A 27107-nucleotide genomic window follows, 5' to 3' on the forward strand; every position below is an offset into this window, starting at 1 on the left:
TTGATCTCCCAATCTCCCCTGTGATACCCGGCGTTGGGGAAGCCTCCTCGACACCTTGTAGCCCTAAAGCAGAGGCAAGAGGCCTTCGCTATCCACACACCCTCCTCCTCTCACTGCCCATCTCTTTCTCTCTCACACACACACACACACACACACACACACTGGACTCTCTTTTGAAAGTCTAGGGCTTGATTTAAAATTCCTCTTCAGAGCGTGTCATGCATTTTATATGCATGGCGAGTGGGAGAGAGAGAGGAGGTATTGCGTGGGGCTCCAGCCCAAATGAACTTCCCTATACGCTGTTGGTCTCCTCAGGGATATATATCTACACACCACCACCACCACCACTTTCTTTCACTCCTCATTTTCTCCCACCCACACACATACACACACACACACACACACACACACACACACACACACACAACTCTTTCAACATTAGTTTTACAGCATCATGCTTTTCACAAATTCCACCAAGCAGCAAGAGTGCCGTTGCCTTTGAAGACGAGTGTGATCAGAACAGAGGCAGGGGAGGGGTGAAAAAAAAAGAAGAAAAACCTGGCCGCAGGGCATTTTTTTTTTTTTTTCACTTGTGTTTAGTGCAGGGCATGGAGCAGAGGAGGAGAGGCTGACAAGTGCAGTGTTTGGGGACAGCTTTGATGTCTGATTGGGTGCGGCTGCACAGTCCTTCACAAGGAGACTGTAGCGTTGACACAACCAAAGCTCCATATTCAGTTCCCAGCTGTGGGTATAACAGATAATCAAAGAGAGCACTGCTGATTCTACTGCTCTCAACCTAAGACATCTCTTATTGTTTTCCTGTCTGCTGACATGCTGGGAGACGAAGCTGAGGAATCGTTTTTTGTATCGTTTGCAGACGCAACATGAACTTGGACTTAAGCTGCTTGAGAAATCCGGTTTATTAGGAACAATATGATCCCGCTAGCTTATCGTGGATATAGCAGTAAACAACAGAAACACAATTCACTTTTTTCTTTTTTAAGTGCTACAGGTTTGTGATTATAGACAAAAAACAGTACAGCAACCATGGCGCCTACATTCATATATGCACAGAGAATATAAAACTTACAGTATATTGCTGTTGAGCCGTTCCTACTCCTGCTCATGAATCACCTTGTGGTTCCCTCTCACTCTCACACTCACTCTCACTCTCTCACACACACACACACACACACACACACACACACACACACACACACACACACACACACACACACACACACACACACACACACACACACACACACACACACACACACACACACACACTGTGAGCTGCTGTAATGATAAAAGGGGGTGGTTTATAGTGACAACTGAGACAAGGTTTAAATCTGGCAGGTCAACATTTTACAGATAAGCACTGAGTTATCATCGGAGACAACGCTGACAAAAGTTAAGCTGATATAGTATAGTAACACTAGACAAACCCTCCAGAGAGAAACCCTCACTGAATAGACTCAGTGAAGTGACGTGTATTTTTTTTCTGTCCTTAAGCTACATTTTCTTTTCTTTTTTAAATTAAAGATTAATACAAGTTAACTTTGGTTTCCAGCTCTCTAGAACTATACTGTAAATCTGTGGCAGTTTAAGCTGTAAGTAAAAGTAAAATCAACAGTATAGCAGCCTTAAGCCAATGTTAATACGACACAAAAATTCAGTTAAAAAGAAAAAGAAAAAAACATCTTTCTTGTTATAATAGCAGCCAGGAAAAAAATGTACAGTGTGATTCCTTAGAATAGAAAAAGTGAAAACAATACATCTTTCATCAAAGTACTGTTAAAAAAATCTGTGATCTGGTACCTCTCAATAAATAGAAAAAATGCAACTCCATTGATATTATTTGTTTTGTTATATGCTACCCTATTCTGTTATAAATATGGTTACACATTTGTTGTGTGAAGACAGGCCTATCTTTCATACATGCAACAAAGAAGTTGATGATTTTTAATGACAGGAAAGAAAAATAAAAAAAATATCCAAAAGATATAAACCAAAAATATTTTGGAGGGAGTGAGCACTTCCAAATTTTCTATCAAACTGTAACATCAGACAAACATCAATAAAACAAAATCAATGACTGAATGCATTTGCGGACCGGAGAGAAGGAGCATCTCAGGTTCCAGCACACGGGACGCACTGGCATCAGTCCCAAACTGAAGCCCTGCTGCCGGTTTCTGACTTGTCAGATTGGATGCTAGCAGCACCGAGTCGCTGCGTGGCCTCAGCAGCTGGAGGACACATGTTGACCTGGGTCAGCTCTGAAAACCTGGGCGAGCCCAAACAATCTGCCCACAAACAGACCGAGTAAGAAAGCTGGTAGAAACAGTGGTAGAAAATAGAAAAGAGCAGTCAGCCTCGAAGAGTCGCTTGGTGCTAATATGTGAAAAGTGATGGTGCTTTTAAAAAAAAGGTTAGTGATTTTTTTGAGCAGAGGAGTGCTCTTGTCCACATCGCTTTGCTTAAGAAATGCACATTTCAAATCCCGTCCGTTTATGTGGCGGGTTGCCTCCCTCCGTGACAGGCTTTCTATTACTTTTACCTCCATCTTTTGTGCTGTGCTCAACATTTTTCTCAATATATTCATCGACATATGATATTTTATGCAACGACGGGGCTTCTTCGGCATGTTTTTCACTCCTTAAAATATTCTCCATTCTCCTCCTTTTTTCTGTGATTTAAAAAAAACAAACACACAATTTGGGGATTTTGGCGCGGGAAAATGAAAACCAACACCAACACACGGATCGCAATCGAGGAGCTTTCGAGCTCTGCAAAAGAGAGATCAGCGGAGCTCAGTCTTCCCCTGGCCCTTGAGAGGCCAGTGAGAGTATAATGGTGGAGTGTGTTCAGAGTTCACTGGAGCTGTCTGAGGAGTGAAAGCAGGAGACACAAGCCGCGCTGGTTGTAGCAAGCCGTTTCCATTATACATTCTGAGCAGCTGTTCTGTGGAGGAAGTCCTTTGAAGGACGGCTGCGGGGGTAACCGGAGTCCATAGTTCGAACGGGGTTCTTCACCCTAACCAGCAGGGGCGGGTCCTGTGGCCAATTCCTCTACGGTGTGGGGCATCATTGTCCATGCACACCCCCATCGTCAAGGCCTCCTAATAGAGGTCCCGTATGAGCTCTGACACATGCAATGTCTACACTAACACTCAACATTCATGCTATAACGAGTACAGAAGCAGGCAGAAACCCCAATAAATTCAATAAAGTAGATGCACGCCAGTGATGCCACCTCCTTTTCTCCTCAGTCGTTACTCGGCTTAGTGCGATTACATCTAAGCTGCCTCTTTGCAAGACGTCCTTTTACTCTGTATGGGCTGTGCATCTGGTTGCTTCAATTGTTTTGATTTGTGTCTGTTTTGACATGGAGGGGCGAGGGAGAGGGAGTCTTCTGAAAGAGGGCTTTGAAGAGAGCATGATACGGAAGAGTCTGAAGGTTGTCTCTGAGGGGTCAGGGGCATCTATAAAAAGAAGAAGAAGAAGAAGAAGAAGAAGAAGAAGAAGAAGAAGAAGAAGAAGAAGAAGAAGAAGAAGAAGAAGAAGAAGAAGAAGAAGAAGAAGAAGAAGAAGAAGAAGAAGAAGAAGAAGAAGAAGAAGAAGAAGAAGAAGAAGAAGAAGAAGAAGAAGAAGAAGAAGAAGAAGAAGAAGAAGAAGAAGAAGAAAGAGGCACAAGGAGGAGGAGGAGGAGAAACAAAGTCAAGCTGATATAGGGGCTCGTTCACTTCTGTGTAAGGTATGCTCCGATGGTGAGGCTGGCGGCCCCGATTGCAGCCAGACCGAAGACTGTCTTAATGGAGGGCCAGGAGCAGTTGAAGAGGGAGTCCCTCTGTCTGTCATACAGATCCACAAAGGCCTCCTGGAAGAGAGACAGGAAGAGAAAGACAGACAGTTAATTGGGCTGGCAAAGAATGTGTGTGTTTACCAACGAGTGCGTTCTTGCATCATTTGGGTTTTTTGATGGGTGGAGTCTACTAGGAAACCAAAACACCATAAAGAATAGAGAACTTCTTGTATACAGTCTATGAGACCGAGCGCAATCATGTCGGAGTGGAAAACGATCCATAGCTCTCCTTTTACTTTCTTTCGCAACCAAGCAACAGAAAATACGTAAAAGCTGCTACCAACAGAGTAAAGGAAAAAAAAAGAATTAAAGCCAGCTGGCTTGGTTAGCCGACTTCATTAATTTAGTTATCAACTGCTCCCCTGGTAGACAAAGGGTGTTATAATAGTCATTGGACTGGCTGGAATCTGTAGGCTCATGTTTTTAGCTATCTACGGGTATTTTGTCAGCGTTTCAGTCCTCGGTTGTATATTGTGGAGCCGATTGTTTTCCCCTCCGGTGAACGTGTTTGTTCAGAGTATGATGTGTGTTGCACTCTATAAGGCTGGCATCCCACTGGTTCTTGTCCCTTGTGAAAGTCAAGCAAATAAAACTAAACTTATTTGCATGACGTAATACCTCTAGAGGTAAGTCATTTGGGCGAATGAACCCTTTAAAATGTAAATCCCTTGGCCTCCGCCAAATATGAGAGGAAAAAGTGTTATGACACCCATGCTGCAAGCAAAGCCATCAATGTTAATTTCACAAACACTCCTACGCACAACCTCAGACGCCTTTCACGCAGAGAGACACAACACACCCAGAAACGCACACTAAACAAACATGGGAATTACCAAAAAGAACCCTGTTTTTTTGGGGGGGGGGGGGTTTAGTGCGTAAACGAGCACTCCCACATGAATATATTCATGTTACTCAGAGGGCGCTCTGCTTTCTGCTGCTAACAGGAGTTTTAAAAGAGGCATGTTACAATTTGAGTATGTGTGAGTGTATGTAAGGTCCGTGGAGCAAATACCACGGCTGTGGCATCTCCGACGAGGAAATACAGACATCTGCTCATGAGCAGTGACAGCAGGAACAGCTGGACAGGAAGTCGTAGTGCTATGATCCTCATACACACACACACACACACACACACACACACACACATAGAGATGATCTTGAACCAGACAAGAAAAGAGTATGTTTTAGAGAGGATCTATCAACTCTTGAATATCAACTCTTTTGTTATGAGGCTAACCATATTAGTGGCAGCGTTGTGTGAGGCCGTACGTTTGAGCCCCTTTGATGCCTCTGTTTTTAGCTGAAACTTGACCTATCTGTGAACAATGGTGAATTGTTAAGTTTAATTCACTACAGCATTACTGTGTCAGTTCCCATGGGAATCCATCATCATTATGTTTTAATCTGTCTCAATTTAACTCAATTTACTTACAGTGATTATGTTTTGTGTAATTCTAACTGGAATGCATGCGTTATATTCGACCTTGATCCAGAAGCAAAACTGGGTCACAATAGACCTTTTCAAGTATCACATTGTAATATACAGCTTTCCTTTTATCAAACACAAGCCTAAAAAAAAACCCAGTCTGAAGTGCTCTGGGGGGACAAAAGTATTTCCTGTTTCCTTCTCCTCCCTCCACGTCCTGTCGCATTCCTGAGGTTGGGGGCCAGTCGGTGACACAGGGGAGGAAGGATCAGCAGTTTCTTCCCACTTGAGGCCCTCTGGTGTCAAAACACACTGCACTCTTAAATCAGCCGCCAAAATCTTTAATCACATGGCATTTCCTTTGTTTCAACTGAGTGTTTTTATAATTATCCGGGAGTAAGAGCATACAGCCATGCTAGCAGCTCACTGTGCTTTGAGCTAAATGCTAATGTTAGCATGCTAACATGGCACACAATGGCAATGCTATCATGTTAATTATAGGCGGGTATGAAGTTTACTATTCCAGTTTGACATATCACCATGCTAGCATGTGCTAAGTAAGTAAGCACCAAGCAAAAAGTAAAAAGAGGGTGATTATCATTCTTTTGCAGGGTCTCCAAAGTTATTACAATTCCTGTTGAGAGGGACATGAATGTCTGAAATATTTTTTCCTGGCAATTTAACCAATATTTGGTGAGATATTTCAACACAAAACCACAAATGTTAGCCTCATGGTGACAATAAAAGCCAGGGACTGTATTCAAAAGGCTTCCTATTACTAATAAACAAAGGATTTTGATGTTTTCTAAGAATTTTCCCTTCCTGAAGAGAGTTATTCCCAAGGCTAGGGTGAAAAGCTGAGTAGAAAGAAGGACTGTTAGGAGTTTCTTAAATAGAGGAGAAGATGGTGGAAAGCCAAGGAGAAATATTCTCCAGACGCTGAGTGACAGAGAGTAAATGAAGCGCTACATACTAGATCGTGCAGGGATAATGTTGTTGTCGATCTCATTAAAGATGCAACAGTGTTCACTGGTTTAGATTTACATGCAGCTACTTATAAAGACTGGCCAGCAATCACAGAATCTGCTAAAAGCTCAGCCATTTGCCCCTTTTTAATATCAAACTGATTAATTACTACATGGTAAGTAATGGTAAGTAAACTCAATTAAATGAATATAATAATTATCAGGATGTGAATAGGATACTGTCTAAAAAGGCCTGTGTTTTCAAACATTGTGTATGCTACCTTTAAAGTATGGGTTACAATTCATTTAAAAGAGATGCTCATTACATAAAATAGTAATGTCTGAATAGAGACAACATTTGATCGATTTCTCTGTTGATTCTATGCCCATTAATACAAAGGGGGCTGTTCACATGTTGCATCTTGTGCGCCCTCAAATCCTTTGTTGTCAATGTATACGCGCAGAAGGTTCACTCACAGACCAGAGCGACTTTGCAGTGCGTAAGCGTTCCCAGGCGCCTATTTCCCAAGCGTTGTATGAAGGAAAACCTTTTGCCACCCAAGGACAAATTGAGCAGTGAAGCCACTGTGAGGGATTTATAGTGGCCCCTCCCCCCCAGCTCCTTGGATTAAAGGTTGAAAGCGGCACGGCTGGTGTTTTCCATTTCTTTTTATGCAACTTGTCAACCGCCCCTAAGAGTCGTTTGTAATCACACCTCTTTAAAAGAATGTGTCATGCCTAGCAGAGGGGTCACCACACCTCCTCACGAAGGTAAAAGTTTCATGTTGCTTCCATGGCCGGCGCTGCAAGCCACTTTCCTTTTCTGAGCCGAACTAAAGCCGGTCGCTTATTAAAACTATTTTTGGTTTGTTATGAAACTATGGCAGGATAAAATAGACTTTGGCGGGCTGCCAAAGTCGAGGTAATTAATGGGAAACACTTGATGTGGTAGTGGGCCAACTGACATCACCATCCCTAGAGCCACGACGCTAGCATAGCTGGAAATGGAGAGCAAAATGTCAGGTGGCTTTATTCTAGATAAGTGTGAACAAGCACTGTCTTTCAGTAAATGCTACCCTTCCTCCCTCCCACCTTTCCAGAATTCAGGTATTAAATAGAGAACAAGCACTTCAGTCAGACCTCCAGCTGAGGGAAATCTGTTAGCTGGCAACAACACTGCCGCCATCTGTTTTTCCCCCCACCTACTCGGAACATAGCAGTTTGCTGAGGCATCAACATAAACCCGGTGGCTCCAGCAGCATGTACATGTGACTGACCGCTCGCTATAGGCCTAAGAAATGGCAAACCCATGATGCGTGTCCTCAATATGTCCCAGACGGCCGGCATTAGATTTAAGTCTGAAACAGCAGTGGGCCAATTACGGTAAGAGGTTCATAAGAGCGGTGATGGATGTTTAAAAGGATCCCACAAGGACATTGGCGGTGATAACTCTAGACTGACCCAGGGGAGAACTGGGGGAGGGAGGGAGGAATTGTGTCAGGTGGATATCATGAGACTGAGGCATGCTCCTGGAACTTTTTCACCCACACGTTAGCAAGCACTTCTGCCACAACCATGTGAGTCGGGTGAAAAACAAACCTTGGGACCTTCTGTTCCCTTTCCTTTCCTTTCCCTCATTCTCTTTTTGTATCGCCCGTCATTGTAAAATATGTGAGCCTTTTGAAGAAACATAAGTAAAAGCAGCTGGCAAAGTGAAACAGAAAGTTTGCAGGGACAGGAAAGGACAAAACATCTGCATTCATTACATCCACAAAAGAATATAATCCTCAAAAATTCAACTCGCTACCCTGCAGCAAACCATCTGCCACCGACAGCAGGTATGCATTTGGGAAATAAAGTCCAGGTTGCAGTTCTCCACAGTATTCATTTTTTGGGATCAATAGCTTTATGAAAAGGTCACCCTACAGAAGCCAAGTATCCAATGGGAAAATACCAGGTTTACACACTCCCTTCATTTTTACTGCACACAATGAATCCCTGGGAGAGACATACACAGGAAAGGAGTCAGACTTGAGAGGATCCGAGACTCAGCCATGGAGTGGCAAACTTGCTGCCAGAGTGTCATGGTTACCCTGGCTGGAAGCTTCACACATGATTTGCTTTTCCCACCAGCGGGAGAGCGTCTATCTCGACCTCTGATTTGTTTTTCACATGATTTAGACCTTTGGGTTTTTCTCGTGAACACAAAGAGCTTTCGCCCGGTCGTCTTCCTCGGATGGCCCTACGCTATCTTAAGAGTAACAGGAAAAGCCAAACATTTGCCAGTTCCTTTGGGTATCCCCCTTGCTTTCGGGAATGACCCCCCTCCGACTTGAGTGGAGGATAATGAGTCATCTTGTGTGCTTGGCTAGCTCAGTTTAAAAAAAACAAAAAAACTGCATTGCCAAATCAGAAAAAATGATTAGGCAGTCATCTCTCTGTTTTGGGATGTTTCTGTGGGTAATTGCGGGCGGACTGAGACTGAGAGAAAGGGATGTGGGTTAAAGTTCAAGTTGTAATTAAAGTGCCTGTTGTGCCGTTGCTGCTATATTCACCTCTAAACCGAGCACCTCCCCACGCTCGGTTTATTTCCTCAGCATTCACATTGTAACATACTTATAATATTGCATACGCTGCAGCTGCTGCCACCCCTCTTTGATTTTCTAATGAGCTTCTTGCAGATTTCTCTGCCCCTAATTAAAGTCAAACAAAACTCCCATTTCAAGATCCAAGGAAGAGTAATGGGAGATAGAAAAAAATGCAAGGAAGGCATTAATGTCCTTTGTAATTGATCTGTTTTGATCCAAATATACACTAATATCCCTTTCATGTGGATGTATTAATATTTTATGTACGAATGCGTACCCGGATGCAAAAAAAAAAGGGAAAGAAAAGAAAAACTCTCAGCACACAATAGGTGTTAGGACAGCAACCTCTCGTCTGGCAGCAAGGTCAGGTTCGATCAAGTCTCTGGAGTATCATCCATCGACTGGCCCGACAAAAATGAGATGACAGAGGAGTTTTTTTGCAATACTCATTACCCAGTGAATCCCCCTGTGTCAGCGCCGCCAAACAGCTTGGAGCTGAGGACGCTGAGCCCTTCACTGCACTGTGACAATACTGCAATACTTGGAAACAACAACCTGGCAGCCAAGTGATGACAAACTGCACAAATCTGGGAAATTCGCCCGATCAGCATATAAAACTTTTTGTGGATTGGACTAAAATTAAACAATAATGCTTGTTTAAATGTATGTAGCCTGATTAGTGAGCTTTAGAGTCACTGGGAGGCGGTTTTGTTATCTTTCGGACCACAGCCAAGCTCACTGGTTCCTCTTGTTTCCAATCTTTATGCTAAAATATGCTCAACGGCTGCTGGCTGTCGACTCATATTTAGTCATTTCTAGCTTACGGATAGACAAGAGAGTGCTATTGATCTTCTCATCTAACTCTTTGCCAGAAAGAAGATAGCGTACTAGCATTAATTCCATTTCCATATTTTTTAAAAGACAGAATTGTCCTGGTTCCAGCATTTCAAATGTAAGAATTTCAGGTTTTTGCTTTTAAAATGCAATATCCTTTGGTTTTGGATTATTGTTCGGATAAAACAAGTAATTGTATGATGTCCACTTGAGCTTTGGGATCATCTTGTAATGGACACTATCTAATATGTTCTGCCATTGACCAAAAAAATATATCAAGAAAATAAGTCTATAAATCTATAATCCGCAGATTATAAATTGTAATAAAATTGAATGCAGCCCTAATCGAATGTATGGTAAATAATGCCAAGATGTATTTTTTAGTTAGCACAGAGCGCTAACAAACAGCTCAGGAGACATTGAACCACCTCTGTAATCATCGTAGAAGAGATCATTATCATTCTGAACCAAAAATACTAATAAAGACTATTTTATCTTAAATCCATCTTTATATGTAAAACCAAGCAATACAATGTCTTACTAAGAGACTTTTTCAACTGACAATAAAATCAGCTTAAACTGATCTATTATGACATGAAATTGTCGGAGAATTACGCTCCACAAAACTTGACATTGACACTCCACATTCTTTAACAATATCAAATAGTCCTTGCAGTGAATTAACAGCCTTTCAAATGACCACACAATGGAAATGCAGAGTAATACCAGTCTGTCTGCCAAAAAAAGAGAGCTGGAAGTGAATCCTGACTTGAAACAAAGGAAATGGGGAAACATTTTTAATTAGCTTTCGCTTGGAGTGTCATTTGAAGACTTGGGTTGGGTACTTGGTGATGTACTTTCCTTGGACGCAACCGTAAAGGGAGAAGCCGTTCTCACATTGGATGCAACCCCAAAGGCTCATATATATTCAAATTAATGTCGGCAGCAGCATTTGTGTGTTTACAAAACAGCACGCTCTCTCGTGGGAGGGAGCCCACTCTGGTGGAACATGAAATGTGATCTCCAGTAAATCACCCACACTCCTCATGACATCAGCCAGCCAGACAAACAAGGACTGTAACTTTACACACGAGACTTTGGTTTCTTTGGAGATGAATAACGCTTCGGTAAACTTGATTTTCCTCCCATCGAGGAGGAGGAGAATCACTGGAGGTAAACCGTCCAATTTGTGCAGCGTTGTCCCGTTTTTTCTGGATTGCAAACATTACAGACAAACATTTGCGACATATTTACTTAACCTTGACTGAGCAGTGATATAATCCTTACAGGCCCTTTATTGTTGTAGAGACCATTGATTTTCATTTAACCGCTTTGATCCAACATGAAATGAGGGACTGGGTGACCTTGCAGGCTCAGAGAGGTGAGGGCGAGTGGATGAACGCAGAATGCGTTCAATTTCCTGACACCTGCTCTCCTCCTGCACTCCTGGTTTATCTGCACATCTGCACACCTTACTGAGGCTTAGGGTGTGTCATTTACTATCGGTCACTTCCGCATGCAGAGCAAAGAGACATGAAAGCAAAGAGAGACAATCATTTTCTCTCACAGTAATTCAGACCGCCTCAGTATGTTTCTTTCAGTCTTTAAAACAAGCCAGTCCTCTAATTTTGACCTTGAAACCTTTTTTTTCTACATTAACAAATGATCCCAAATCCTTCACAGTTGCCAAAACGTGGCACAATGGCTTCCTATAAATAGATACAATGAAGCTGAAAGGCGAGGTCTGCCTCGTCTGTGGATGTCAGCGCAGAGCCCATCCTGCCCCTCAGCGAAGGAGGAAGTGACAATAGTCCAAGTCGAATAACTTCTGTGCTGCTATAAATATCAGGCCTTATCTGAGCCTCTGGCTCAGGGCGGCCCAATCTAATAAAACAACTCACCAATCTAATAAAACAACTCACATCTGTGCTGCTCGGCCCATTTAAAAAGGCCACCGATGACGTGCAAGAGCAGAGGAGAGAGTGGAAAGGGTGACGCTGAGTCATGACCCACACTTGTGGAGGCTCGTGTGTTTTGAGTGCATTAAACCTGGCTTGAGTGGCTTTCCAGTAAAGACGGGATGTCTGCCACTTGACTGTCTAATGGCTCCGTGTTTTCTCCAAGGAAGCCTCGCACAGTACATCAGCTGCACCAGTGACACATTTGTGGCTCCAGAAATGCATGTAGAGCCCAAAAAACGGTGGCATAATAGTGTGAAGCTCTCGACCTCCATGAGTTGTTTTGTTCGAATTTCGCACTCAAGAATGAACGTATAAAGTATAAAGAGCCTCTTTGTGAATGAAAGTAGTGTCTGTGGCATTTAAAACACACTCACTTCTTCATATTCCCTGCAGCTTGGGTTAATGATTAAACACAAAACGTTCACATTTCAAAACAGGCTTTAAATCCGCTTTGGATTGCTGTGTACAGGTACCAGAGTATGTCTTATTTTTGGCAAAACAAGGGAGCGTGGGAGCCAGCCCCCCCATAGCCGAGTGGCTCTGCCTGATTGGTTAAGATAGAAACCTCTGATAGAGACCGTGGGAACCAGGTGGCCCTTTTGCTTCTCCTGTGACCAACTGAGCCCATGGGAGAGGCTCATTTCCTGTGACGGAGGGCGGCACGCTGCTTCAAGCCCTAAAAGTCACATCCACTGACCCCTTAAGACCTCGAGACCACACAAACCACAGTCCCAAATGCAGCGGAGCCCAAAATAGACTGAATGATCAGAGCCAGAAACGACTACTGTATATGGTGTAATGAATGGGATCACCATCTGCAGCACGCTCGATGTGCAGCGCATGCGGTGGCTGGTTGTTTTCCGAACTTGCCCGAGAAATGAAGTCATTCAGTTTCTCTTGGAAAGCTTTTTTCGTTGTTGTGGTTTTCTTGTGCTGAGCTGTGATGTGACAGCATGACACAATCCTGGTGTTCAAAAAGGTGCTTTCAGGCAGCAGTGACTGACTGACTCTTTGTAAAGAAAAAAAAGAGCTTGACAGTTCACTTAGTGTTAAGTCACTTCCTGTGCCAGATGCTGCGGGGATGACATCACTGTCTGGCTGGAGACTATGGCTTCTCTGTGGTAGAGCCAAGTATGGTTAAATCACAGACTCTGTGCTGGTAACTAGGAAAAGACTAGAGGCAAGACAAACATGTAGTCATACTAATACCGTGGAGAAAGGGAGGGGGAGTCGCAGTGGAGAGCTACAGTTGGGTAGACACTGTAACTAAGAGATTTGTATTTGTTTTGAACCATTAACTGATTCTTAAATCGTAGCTTCAAGTCTAAGAAAAAGCCAACTGTAACAAATGTGCACATTTGATGTTCTCGAAATGCCGCAATGGTTTTCCTTTGATGGAATCCCAAGTTGCTCTGTAATTAAGGGAGCAGTGCCAAACAAATCAAGTGTAATATCGTCTAATAGAGAGTTGAACATGTCGGCAAAGGAGAAAGTATCAGAACATCAAAGCCAGACGCCCGGTGCCTCTCACAGTCTCCACTTTCATACAGGAGACGCCCGTGTAAAGCCGGGCCCGCTAAATGAAAGCTTGTCAAGTTTTGGCAACAAGATATCGGAGCGGTTTACGTGATTGGAGTACACGGGGCCAGGTTTCAGGTTCAGGTCGTGTTCTCCGTGTACCCATGTAAATGAGAGAGGCCACAGTCTGGGACAGGGCACGCTGTGAGCGGAGTGGAGCACATCGAGGATCTCAGATGTCCGATAATGTCAGAGAAAACAATCATCCGTTTGAGGCGCAGCTCCCTCAGGAACACCTTTGAAGTGAGGAGAAGAGGAGTCGAACCACAATGAATCTTTCTTCATAGTCAAGGTCAAAGTGAAGACATCCACTGCCAGTGGTGGAGAGAAACTTTGCTCCACAAACATGTAATAGCTGTAGTTACTTTTCAGTTAGATTTTATAAATATTTAAAAAACTAAAGCTTATAAAAAATACAATAATGTTCAGTAAGACTTGGTTGGGTTTAGTAAAAGGTAGTGGTTTAAGTAAAAAAGAAGAAGTTTGTTATGCAATTTACACTGTTAGTTAAGTTCATAAGTTGCGTAACAAAGGTATAGTGAAAATAGTCTAATAGACTTGGTTTTACACAGGACACAAACAGCAGTCTCATCGGTGAAAGTCCCGTGTTTGTTTGACCCCGACCTCCTCCCGAACGCTGACTTTGATGCTCTTTATCGTACGTCACCTGACTTCCTTTGAGGCCGGCCTGCACGTCCTGACTCATGATTACGTGGGTTGTATACAAATTACAATGCATTACTTTTCATATACGAACACTGACTGAGAGCGGATATATCTCACCCCAAAATCTTTTCAGCTGGTGTCATCTAAATAATGTTTGAGGTGAAAAGACTTAATTTATACAATATTTCACAAAACAAGTTCAAATAAAAGTAACTATAAAAGTACAGAAAATTAAAAAAAAATAGATTTATCTTGAGAGCCTTTAGAGAAGAACGGTAGATCACACTTTCTCCACTTTGACCAGCTCCAACAATAGAATGCTACTTATAAATGCATCAGTATTAACAATCTAATAATGTCATATATAATAATATATCAGTCACAGGGAACACAAGAGTACATGCATTTTTTCTACTTTAAGCTAATTTTTCTAAAACTCCTACCCTTGAAAGCTTACCTTCAAATCTTTTAATCTTCTAATGAGCTTCATCAAGACCGTGTGGGTGTGGATTGGTCCCATTTGACTGACAGGCCTGGCAACATAAACGATTATCCGCTTGTTTGCCACCTCATCTCTTGATTCAAATATTACAAAATCCTGATTGGTTCACAGAAATATGTGACTCCACCTTTACTGAACTAAGCCCTGCCCACCAGAAAAGTGAATCTCAGTGAAACAACCAAAACTGTTCTGGTGGGTTGAGCAAAATATGTTCTCAGGGCCTTGAAGTAAGATTTTTAATGCGGGACCTTGTTTATAGTAGATTATTCTCACAGTGTTGTCCTTCAGTGGAAAACAATCTGAATACTTCTTCCACCGCTGTCTACTGCTGTCATATTTGCATCAATTAAAAAAACAATGCTCCATGTTGTAAGACAAAGCAAAACTCGATATGGGAAGGAAAGCAGCTTTCCTACAAGGCTGAGGGCAGAAATTGTGCAATGCATGAGACAACTTCTCCAGAGCATGAGGTCATTTTGAAACAGCGAGGGAAGGAGGGGGTGGTAATAATTATTATTGTGCAATTTAACTTCCGGCTGAGACATCCAAGCATGTATCCACAGTCAAAGTTATGTTTTACTGTCAGCCGTAATCTCAGAATGAACCCCGGCGCGCTCCTGCCTGAGAAAAACGCTTTTCTACCTCCGTTCCCTTTTTCAAGCTGGGAATTCTGGGGAAAAGTTCATTGACCTCTCTCAGGCAACCAGTTGATTTTCTTCCAGGGGAGAGGAATGAGTGGAATGCATTGATGTGTGGAAACAAACAACTTCACTGTGTGTGCCCGAGAGGCCTGATATGAGAGGGAAGGAACCTTGAGATATAACCAAATCGACTGCAAGGAACATGACTACACTGCGCACTCTTGCATATGTAATGAAATAACCTTTAAATCCTTTTCAGTGGTAGATGAATGCAATTAAAGCCTGTTGAAGCAGCTAAGAGCCGAGGCGGACACTACTTCTGTTCCTGGTCCTTTATCCTTCCTTTGGTCCGAGTTCAAAGTGACTCACAGAGACCTTGGAGAGATCTATGTTGAGCTGCATGCATTCAAAACGGCCAATTGGTTGAACTATTTTGAGCAGGTTAGTTCACTCGGAGCGCTGTGACCTTCTCTGTCTTGTATGTTGAGACCAAAGCACAAGCACAGCCTACCCCAATGAATAATAATAAATTGCCTATTGTGACATTGAAGGTTCTGGTGTGAAAATGTGTGAGAAGCTAATAAGGCACGTGTCAGTGTCATAATAGAGGAGAGTATCTTTCTCTTTTGGCATTTTCTCCCGAGAATAATCCATGAAAAATGTCATTAATGATATTCAGTGACTTCCTGAGTAGCCTTGATGCCGCTGTGCAGTGAATATTAGAATATCCTGCATCAAAAATTGAGACTTTAAAATCACACAGGGAAAAGTAAATGCACACATACTGTGTATTGAGCTGGGGCTGTAAAAACATCTTTCTTAAATTAGTATTTTGTGCTATGTAATGCTCATGTGGGTGTTTCACGAAAACATTCCTCTACTTTCTCAGTCAGCAGATGGATCAGCTGAGAATCAGATGATTGTTGAGTCAGATGACTGTAACAGACAACTTTATCCAAGTTTGCTCTATAAATTTCTACAGAGTGAGCTAATCCACTCCTACTCCTGCACCTCTCCCCTAACAGCACAAACTCCAATTAAATCAAAGCCATTTGCTCTACTAGCTCCATTTTGCTTTGGTCTTTCAACCATGGAGGCCTGATCGTACTTTGCCAACCATCCATACTTTTTTTTTTACAGCAGTTACCTCAGCAGTCTCGACCTGGCAGCAACACATGTGGCTGCAAGAAGGCCTGGACTGCCTGTTTATAGCTTTATAAGCCTCCTCTGTTGACTTGCCGTTCCATCTCACCTCCTCTTCAACCCTGTTAGCCTCACCTCCTGATCAAAGACACCTTGTGAAGTCCAGCCATTTCACCCGAGAATATTTTTAACCCACTGTCCTCCCTGGAGTGCAGGAATGTGGACTCGCATTAATTCAAATCCGGAGACATTGAAGGTCGAGGGGTCTGAGATTGGGTGGTATCAGAAAATGAGTTTGCAAAAGCTAGCTGATTATTTGGCAGAGTGAAGTCTTTTTACACACATATATATATATATATATATATATATATATATATATATATATATATATATATATATATATATATATATATACATATACATGTATATATATATATATATGTATACATATATATATACACATATATATATATATATATGTATACATATATATATACACATATATATATATATATACACATATACATACATATACATATATATACATACATATACATATACATGTATATATATATATATATATATATATATATATATATGTATACATATACATGTGTATATATATATATATATATATATATATACATATACATGTATATGTATATGTATATATGTATACATATACATGTGTATATATATATATATATATATATATATATATATATATATATATATATATATATATATATATATATATATATATATATATATATAGTATAGTTTATTAAACTCAAGAAAATACATACGTTTTTGGCTCTTGTTTCTTTTTCTTGTTTTTCCAGCTCTTTCACCACCAAGTGCCACAAAATGTGAAAGATAAACGAAGCAATGTATAGGGCAATTTTCAGAGTTGATTAAACTTCTGGTGGTTAGATTTGCCGACACGAGGCCCGTCTAGACATATCACACTTAACACTCCTCTATGAAGCAAAATGGCGCCTGACATAACTGAATCCAGGCATCATAAAAAAAAGTGCTCCGACATAAGTCACAAGATGACTGCATCCTTAGAACATACAAGGGCATAAAGCACAACTGCATTGTCAAAAGAAAATCCAAAAAAATGCTCAACAAAATACCAAAGAAGAAAAGCAATCACTGTCTGTTGTCCTGTTTTCAATTCTCCCTGTTTTCTTAGAAGCATCTGTCATTATTTGAAGTCGTAATGACAGCCCAACAACCAATTAAAGGCAGCACATCTTCAGAGTAGACCCAGTGGAATTGATGTAACATAGCTGGCGATACCGGGTAAGCCCCCGCCGGCGAGATATCCCCGTTAGAAGTGGCGTGTGGCTGTAGTCCTCTGAAAACAGCAGGGTTCGTCTGCGACGGCAACAAAATGTCTGTTCACTGCAGCGTGCCGACATCATTTGGTTGTAGATCTGGGAGGGCATCGAGAGTTCGTGAGGACGTTGAGTTTCACGAACGCTGGCCTGAAACGCTAGCTAGCAGCAACGTTCCCTTGGCAAAGCTTTTATCTTCCAAACGTCAGGGGCGAATCCTTTTCTCCGCACTTCAAACACAATCAGTCGCCATCAAAGGTAACTGCTGCGTGAGCTTCACCGGGAGGGAAAGCTCTCGGTTGCACACACCCACGGTGGAAGGTCGTCCGCATTAAAAGCGTTAAAACATCTCGCCTAGGAGACACTTTTTCTTCCGAACGGCATGAATTTCAGTACGTCACCTTCGTATACAACCTGACATCCACAGCCACTGGTTCACTGTGTTAACTGAGCCTTTGTTTAGAGATGCCAGCACGAACGGAAATGCTCAATCAATACCGCGTCGTCAAAGTGAGTAATGGCTGACCTCACTCAGCTTTCACTGAAACAGATACGATTTCCTGTGGGCTATTTGCTCTGCTGCCAAATATCACATTGGGGAGGGGGTACGGATAATTATTTACCCCAGACCTCCACGGACGAGGCAGAGCAATCTATTTACCATCATCTGGCAGTTTTTTTAGGAGGCCATGTCCATTTTAGAGAAGAGCCAATAATGGCATGCTGTTTGTTAATGGACAGTGCTGTGGATAGTTGCACCAGGAAATCCCAGTGGAGAGTGGTAGTGGTGTGTGTGTGTGTGTGTGTGTGTGTGCGTGTGTGTGTGTGTGTGTGCGTGTGTGTGTGTGTGTGTGCGTGTGGAGGCTGAATGGCACCGCTAACAGGAAGCCAGGCACCCCGGGGCCATCTGCTCCCTGCCATGGCTCACATGTCACTGTGACAACACAGCATTATTGATTCACACCACCACATCCGCTTCTGTGTGTACACGCTGATGTGCGACAGTATACATGCGTATGCAAATGTGTGCGCACACAGCCATTTCATAGACAGCAAGTTATTGATTTGCACCAGCACATCCGCTTCTGTGTTTGCTGGCTTGTGTGTGCATTTATTAACTCTATAAACCAAAAAAGCTCATCCACCCAAATCACAAACAAAACATATTTTACTCCTGTTGGTATCTGGCCACAGTTTCAAGTTTTCAAGCTGCAACAGTCCATCTTTTTTTTACGTTAACAATTGATCAAATTACTGTGAAATGTGAAGGGTGTTGCTTGTAGTGATGAGACGTAGTTTGTCTCAGCTCTATGGGTCATTTTAGCCTCTTTCAGCTCATTGATTTGAACGACCCGCAACTTTGTTTCGGTTCTGTCTCACCACTTTTATCTTTGTCACTTTTTTTAGCTACAGCAGACTGATGATTGTTTTCCCAAATACACCAATGCACCAAATAGCATACAAAGTTGGCGACTAGCTGGTAAACATAGCGCAGCATTTCACAACTAAAGAGACTGATATTTCCTTCAGCCGATTCCTCTCACCTCTGTGTTTACGTTCTATGTTGGGAATGAAAACTGTCAAAGGGTGGGGGTGAGTGAGAAAATATTGTGTTTGTGATTTGGGTGAACTGACATTTTAACATTTATTCTAGGCAGTGGCGGGCCGTGGATTTTCTACTACTGCATTCAGTCGGAAACAGCTGTTCAAGAGCTGGGTGCAGCAGTATTCATTCATGGTGTTGATGAGATTTTGGCGGTCCCCGAGGAGTTCCTTGTGACCAATCAATATATATATATATATATATATATATATATATATCCCCTGCGCCACACAGCAGGCTGAAGGCAGCAGGCAAGAGCAATAGAGGAACACAGTAGCTGTGCAATGAGAAAATAAGCTAATAGGGAAAAATAATTATAATACATGTAGTGTATTTGTGAAAAACAATTAAATTAAAATTACAAAATTGTAAAAAAATGAAATGTAAATGTAATCTTTCTGATTCTGTTTAGGCCAGCAGAGAAGGCTTAGCAGGCCCTGACAGCCCGCCACTGATTCTAGGTCATGCTGTGCATGCAACAGGCTCAGTCTTTGTGAACAAGGAATAACTTAGAAGACACTCCCAGCTGCATTGCAATCAGTAATGGCTATGGTTGCACTGGAAATTAATTGAGAAGATCAAATCTCTATTAAAACCCTTTTGGGGGTTTGTCCCAAAAATATCTACAGTAACTAGACAATGAGAGGAACCGTTTAACCTTGCCCTATATTGATATGCCGCGCAGCTTGTGAGGGTGTGCCCGGTGGCAAAGTCAACTCGGGTCTCAGTAGGCTCCTCATTATCCAGCTCCCACCATGACAGGAAAGGTTGAAAACTCTTTTATCTGCCTTCTGAAACGGTTCATTGGGACTTTTTTTTCTCTCCATGCAGATCGGCGGGTGAGTTTGTGATGTGAAGATGAAGATAGCACAGAGGCGAATGGTGCAGCGATTCATGTGTAACAACATGGCAATTAAAGGACCACACGAGGAGCAGTGATGGTATCGCTTCTATATTTAGAGGCCTCTCACATGTCCCTGCATTTTTCAGGAATCTAGAACGTTACCAGACACCGGAAGCCAGGTCTGAGGGTATAAGTGTGTTGTTTATTGCAGGGATTGGGCACGTGTGTTAACGAGTCGGTCTCTGGTGGTGGTGAGAGACAGATAGAGGGAGAAAGAGGATGAGAAAAAAAGAAGGGGAAAAGAAGACTGGAGCGCAGCAGACAGCCTTTGGGGTTCTACTTGAGGGACATCCATTTACTGTCCGAGTTTATCTGCTCTATATATTATTCATCAGTGTGAGTTCTGACTGGGATAGTGGTGCTTTTAAACAGCTCAGGCACGTGTCCTCATGAAACCGGAAAACAGCAGTTTGAGGTGATTACTGATTTGAGCAAAACGATAAAAAAAAGCAAAACACAATCACATGGCTAAATTCACAAACACCAATCCGTAGGCTCGCCCGGCCCCAGAGGCCAACATAAAGATAAAATTTGCAAGAGACAAAATAAACACACATAAGTAAACCACACACGTCAGTGCGCAAATGGCCTACAGTGGTTCCTGAATGAAGCATGCTCAGCTGACGTGATCGGCCAACAACAAAAACCCTCACACACCCTTCACCGGCCACTCAGGAACACCCAGGTCGTCTCCATTATTTATTCACAGTCGCTGCTCCCCAGCGGAGGAGGTCCAGAAATAAGCACACAGGACGGGGTGGAGGGTCTCTCTGGGGAGAAGTGAGGCTGTGGCACATCCCTCACAAAGCCCCAGATATATATCCCAGGAAGGTAAAATAACAAAAAAGATAACTGTATTTATGGGCTAACCATGTTGTTAAAGTGATTTCCGTTCACAACAAAGGTGCACATTTCTGGCGTGTTCACAGAATGTGCGTCATGTGAGGAATGGTAAAGATGGCGTAAACATATCATAAAAGCAAGGAGCGTCATGTCAAGCTGAAAGAGATCAAACTCAATGTCTGACCTTACGTTCCAGTCAACAGCAACGTAAAAATCTCTTTTTTGAGTGAATTTTAGCTGTAGCGAGACAGTGTGTCTTCACGATAACAGCCTTTTCTATAATTAAGACTGACAACGTGTCTGCCGTTTGAGGCTCGACTCGGTTTTATTGTCAGAAAAATAAAAGAATTGCAGTTCAACTTTTGAATAAATATCTGAATTATTCATTGCACCGTATCTAGCTGCAACAAAACCCTATGTTTGTGATTCTATGTAGTGGTGAAAGGCTGGAGGCTGATAAGGCAACACAGGCATTGCTGTATGAGAATACACTTGCTTGTTTGGTGAAAATGGCAACAACAAAAAAAAGGTCTATCAGTTTGTCATGGAGACATATTGTACAAAAAAAATATTAGTTGCACACAGAGCGGGCATGGACACAGATGTACACTTTTAAGTTAAGATGGGAAGTAATTTGTGTTATTATAGGTACCAAAGAGTCAGCCACTAGTTCTATTCAGGCAGTAGTTCAGATACAAGTGATCTCAGAGCAGACCGGACTGAATATTTGGGTCTCAGGGACCCAGATAGCAGCGAGACTTCAGGCCTGTTCCTGAAAGAAAGTATTCACGTCAAACTAATTCAGAGAGTTCCAGCTCAGAGCAGGAAATGTTTCAGAGAGTACAGTTGCCGGGCTGACGGGTGTAGACACAGTGGCAGATGGCAAATGGCCGAGGCCTGCGCAGCAAGAAGGGGTACATTACGGGTGGGGGGGGGGGACTTGGCTTGCTTCTCGCCACACTGAGCCCTTTTGTGGTGTACAGCCTTCACTACATAGCTGAAAGTCCAGATCAAGAGATAACATCGTCGTCCGAGTCTCAGCCAGACAGTTTTCGCTTCTCCAGCAGTGAAATTATATTATTTCTTTGTTTTGGAATGCTGGGTCGGAGGGGGAGAAAAACAACCCTAAATGCTATTTGCATGAGTAATTGTTTATTCCCTTCAGTCTGATTGCTAGAAACAAGAAAGCGCAGTTAGTTCCACACTCTAATTATGTGAGGCCAGACTGATAAACAACTACAAATTAACAGATGGTAAAAAAAAAAGAAAGAAAAGAAAACCAACGGACTGTGACAGCACACACAGTGAAAAGAGAAGATTTCTGTCTCAGAACCGATGTCTCCTCAAACATAGCTTTCCTGTTGTTGGAAGAACCGCTCAAAGCCACGGGAAGCGTAGCCATGAACACTTCCTGAACGAGTATTGACTCGCGTTTAGCAAATTGAAGTTGCATCTAGGAGACACAAATTGGATGTAAGTGGAGTGTGCCTCCTTTTTGAGTGAGTTTTTTTTTTTTTTTTTGTATTCCTCCCCTACTCTGCTGCCATGACACCTATATAAAGATTAATGACTTCCTCGCTGTCCCAGATCCACTCAGCCTCAACAGGAGAAGGGGGGCGCAGCCAGATGCCCGCAACATCGTAGCAACATGCAGGTCCCACCCGTCGACTAGCAGATTGTGCTCAGGGAACCCCCCACAGGATGGACCCAACCCAACTGACATTGTCTCCAACACACACACACACACACACACACACACACACACACACACACAGGCCACCTGGATCGCAGCATTCCTCAGACACCTGATCCTGCTGTTTGAGACTTCAAAAAAGGCTTTCAGGTGATTTATCGCCTTTGTCTTGTCTTCCACATGAAGAGAAGACACGCTATAGCTACACAGAGCCGATGTCAGCATGCTAACATGCCCTGTATAGTGTAACGTGTCAGCATAGTAACGGTTTTTGCTCAACAGCCGGAAACACAACGTACACCTGATGGGGATATGGTTAGTTTTGCAGGTGTACAATGTGTGTGGTAAATCCTCTGGGGACCATGAATGTCTGTACATAATGTCATGGCAATCAATCCAACAGCTGTTGACCTGTATCAGTTTGGACCAATGAAAGTCATTTCTCCATGTCATATCTCCGGCCGTTCTCTGTTAGCCTTCCAAAATTGTGAAACTGTTTTTCCTCTTGGAGCCTGTTTCGCCCACCCCAGTCGAAATGTCTGAGGTCAAGCGCGCCATTTCAGAAGTGGGACGCCGTCTTCCACTTTGTTCAATCATTCTGTGTTTTCTGAGCGGACCCCGTAAATAAACACAGGCGCAACCCGCGTGGGTGAGACCGCAGCTTGAGAGCAACCGTCCCATGATGGGTGCAATTTCTGTCACCACAAAAGAGTGAATTTATACAGGTGGAGAGAAAACTGAGCGTTGAGGACAATGGAAGGACGGTGGTTTACATCCCAGAGTGTGGGAAGTAATCAGTGCGGAATGGGAGCTATTTCACCCTCAGCTGCTTTTTCTTTGCAAATACAGTAACTGCTTTGTTATGTCGAAAAGGCAGATAGTTTTGTTCCACTAAAAGGTGTATTTGACTCACCGCCGGTGATGCCCAGACTCAACAAAGATTAGTGGGCACCCCTGTTTTGGACTCAAATTGTCTCCAAAACAACAGGAAACAGAGGGTTGCTGATAGAACGCTGTTTCCACACCACTCTCACGTGTCAAAATGTCAGCAATAGCTGGATTCGCCACCACCTTTGTTTTGAGGGTGGGGGGAAAAACACAAGACTCACCTCTTGCATACAATAACACAATGGACAGGGTAACTGACTATAAACACAAACGGTCTAAAATTACACATAACTATGTTTATTCTGTCTTCGTTGTTAGGTCAGAGCGGTGTCAACCCAATTAAGAGAAAGAATACACTTGCTGTAATCTGTACCCTCACAGCGCCGAAAGCACCATCACCTGGCAGATGAAATGAATGGAAAGATGTTGACCCAGATGTAACCTTGAAAATGTGTGACCCCCATAATGGATGTAAACAAGGTTGAGCAGATTAGAATGTGTGAAAAATGTAGGACAAAACTTGTTTTTTGTCGGGGAATTTTGTTTTAGCAAAGGCAGGTGTTTACACATTCTACAATTTAAAAAGATAAATATATATATATATATATATTTTTTTTAAAGGTTCACATGGTTGGTTTTTATTGTTGATTCCAGCATTTTTGAGTCAATATATTTGAATTTACCACTCTCACGGATAAAGGGATATTTCCAGACATGGGGACACATTACCTCAGTATCTCTAAAATCCCGGCTACAGCCCTGAGACCACTCAGGGGAAACGTCTAAAAAGAAATCTCAACAATTTGGGATGCGCATGCATAATTCAGAGGGACATCAGATCCAAGTAAAAAAACGGTTAGTTGCCAAAGAAGCATCCCACACTGTTCAGCATATAAGAGTACGGCTTCAAACGGCAAGGCACAACACCTTTTTGGCACATGCTGAATGACGCAGTGACTTTTCCATATTTCAGACCCAAGTAAAACAATAAAAAAGGAGAAGCTGGAATCCACAGATACTGTGTGGAGCACAGGCAAAGCTCTGCAGTGTCAGTTATTGGACGTTAGGTAATAACTGAAATGCACACACCGCAGGAAATCCCCCACCTGACAAGCATTAACATGATATAAATCAACATCAATGTCTGTTAGATTCTTATCTGTCTATGCTGAAGCACAGAAACACCCCAGGTATAAACTCACAAGCTCCAAATGTGTGTTAAATTGATTTAGAGTCTAGTTTGAGTCAAAGTAATTTGGATATAGCTTCCTCAGTGCTGAGAGCAGACATCCACCAAAATGATCCCAAAGTGGGAACATGCGCTTTCATATAATCCTGAATAATCCTCTGGATTAAAAGGCAGTACTCTCTGTCTCTCAAGTGGATGCAGAGCAGCAGAGATACAGACATCTCCGCCCAGCTGGAAAACACAGACTATGATGACCTACATTATTGCACAGCGGCCACAGGCTCCAGAGACCTCGAGCAGGCATCTCTGGCAGCACAGCCTGCGCCAGTTTCAAGGCACGGGTAAAAAAAAAAAAAAAAAAAATACAGAAAGGCAGACAAAAGAGTTCCAACGTAGATGCACAGAGGACTGTATGTTAAACACAGCGGCTGCAGATTAACGCTGCAGCTCCTGGAGGGCCCTCCCTCTGTTGCCTCCCTTTGATATGTGGCACAACCTGCCACCTCCAGGGGCAAGGCACACGCAAGGGGAATGCTAAATGGCCCTTCCCTTTGAGATGAAATGTTCAATATGAATCATTGATGATGCCCCCTTCAATTCAGATACCTTCTGGCAAAGATAACCAAGCTGCACAAATGTTATGCTCTCATTAAGAGCACCTCTGCTAATTAGGGGCTAATTCGCAGTGTTGGTTTAAAAGCACAGGAGGAGGCCCCTGCGCTCCGCGCCGGTTGTGGACCAGGAGAATTGCTGCAAAAAATGTTTATGATATTGCAGACTTTTTTCTTCTTCCCCTTCTTCTTCAGAATCAACTCTTTTCATCTCCCTGTGGATGTGTAGGCTACATGTGTGCAGATGCCTCTCCGCGTTAGCACCTGTATGTGTCGTGCGGTACAAATGGCCCAGATATAGCTGAGCCCTGTCCAGCCATGCCCAGAGGCCTACCACATTAATTCAATAGTCTTCTGTTTGCTGACATGCATCTGGCCTCCTCCCTCCAACCTGCTGCAACTACTGGATAACTTTGCAGCATATAGCTTTGCATGGAGGTAAATGTTGATGAAGTTGCCACAAAGTTTCATCTACTGCAACGCATTGTAGACATTTAGACCAGCTGAGTTGCTACTGGAACACACTGGGCATCCCCACCCCTCCTGCGTGGCTGCCACTGGCTCTCTGGATTTATGTAGAGCGTCAGGAGGTGTGACAGAGCACGCGATCTGATTGGTCCGATAAATCTAACAGCCACTAGGAACGTCCAATCAGAGCAGCACCATAAAGGCAGACAGTCTACAGACGTTGGGGACACATCTAGAGAAATATATATATATATATATATATATATATATATATATATATATATATATATATATATATATATATATGTATGTATATTGTTTTTTTAACTAATAATAGGCGTCTTATTGTGTTATATTAAGTCATACCATAATGCACGTGTTGGTCTCTATTACACCTTTATACAGTGGGAGCGTGTGTTGATTGAAACGTCAGAAGGACTTTTGCGCCCTCGTGGCACAGCACAACTGCAAAGCGCTCAACTACGAAATCAGACCTACCCATCCCCCGTTATCTTGTATCCAGTTGTTCAGAGGGCCATTTAAATACTCCGTCATCCACTCCGCGATGTTGTCCACCTGCGAGGTCATCTCCTGCTTGGCGGCGCACTCCGCGCACACCGTGCCCCCGAACTCGAAGAACGCTATAATCCGGCCCCAGTTCACGCCGTCCCGGAACAGTTCGTCTATCACCTCGGCGAACCTCCTCTGCGCCGTGGTGGAGGTGAGGTACAGCTGCCGAGACATCTCCGTGAAGTCCGGCTGGTACAGTCTCTCGAGTTCGTCCCCAGCCTCGCGCAGTACCCTGTGGATGGCGGCGGTCGAGTCGGACTGGGGGAGCCGTTTGCAGAGGTGCTGGACGTCGCTCTCGCTGTCCGGCCCGGGGTCGGCTTCACGGCACCGGCGGACCAGAGTCGGCGGCGGGACAACTATTAAGCCGTTATCGGCGGCATCTTCATCCCGGACGTCGTCAAATCCGAACACGTAGCCCCGTTTGGAGAGTTTGTGACAGATGTACTTTTCCACAATGTTGCGGTTACACTCGTTCGCCATACCGGCTTAATTTGGGCACTTTGTACAGACTGGAGGTTTTTTTTGTGTCTCAAATCAAACGCATTGTGATCTAATGTGTGCACGGTACGACGCACAGGCTTACTCCAGAACTCGGCTGTTTTTTTTAATACGTGCAATGCAACGAGTAATCCTGCACATGGAGCGAATTGCTTCGCGAGTTGATCAAAACCCCTTAATTAAAACTGCGCAGACAAAAACGTTTAAAAAGTTTAGAAAAAGGAAAAGAGTCCGTGTCAGCAGCAGTCTTCATTTCTCGAATCTTTTTAGAGGGACGTTGGCGACCTTCTCTTTGCATTGAAATCCAATATGCGGAAGAGGTTGGAGTA

At 43.1% G+C, this 27107-nt stretch overlaps 1 protein-coding gene across 1 annotated transcript; it reads right to left on the reverse strand.

Moving 5' to 3' along the window:
- Window positions 1-3741: 3741 nt before the first annotated feature.
- bcl2b (BCL2 apoptosis regulator b) lies at window positions 3742-26760 on the reverse strand (the record flags this gene model as incomplete). Its single annotated transcript, XM_079216176.1, has 2 exons — window positions 3742-3879; window positions 26209-26760. The coding sequence occupies 2 exons, from the start codon at window positions 26758-26760 to the stop codon at window positions 3742-3744; spliced, it is 690 nt and encodes a 229-aa protein (XP_079072302.1).
- Window positions 26761-27107: the final 347 nt, after the last annotated feature.

This window comes from Taurulus bubalis (genome assembly GCF_910589615.1).
Source record: "Taurulus bubalis genome assembly, chromosome: 1".
Classification (NCBI taxonomy): domain Eukaryota; kingdom Metazoa; phylum Chordata; class Actinopteri; order Perciformes; family Cottidae; genus Taurulus; species Taurulus bubalis.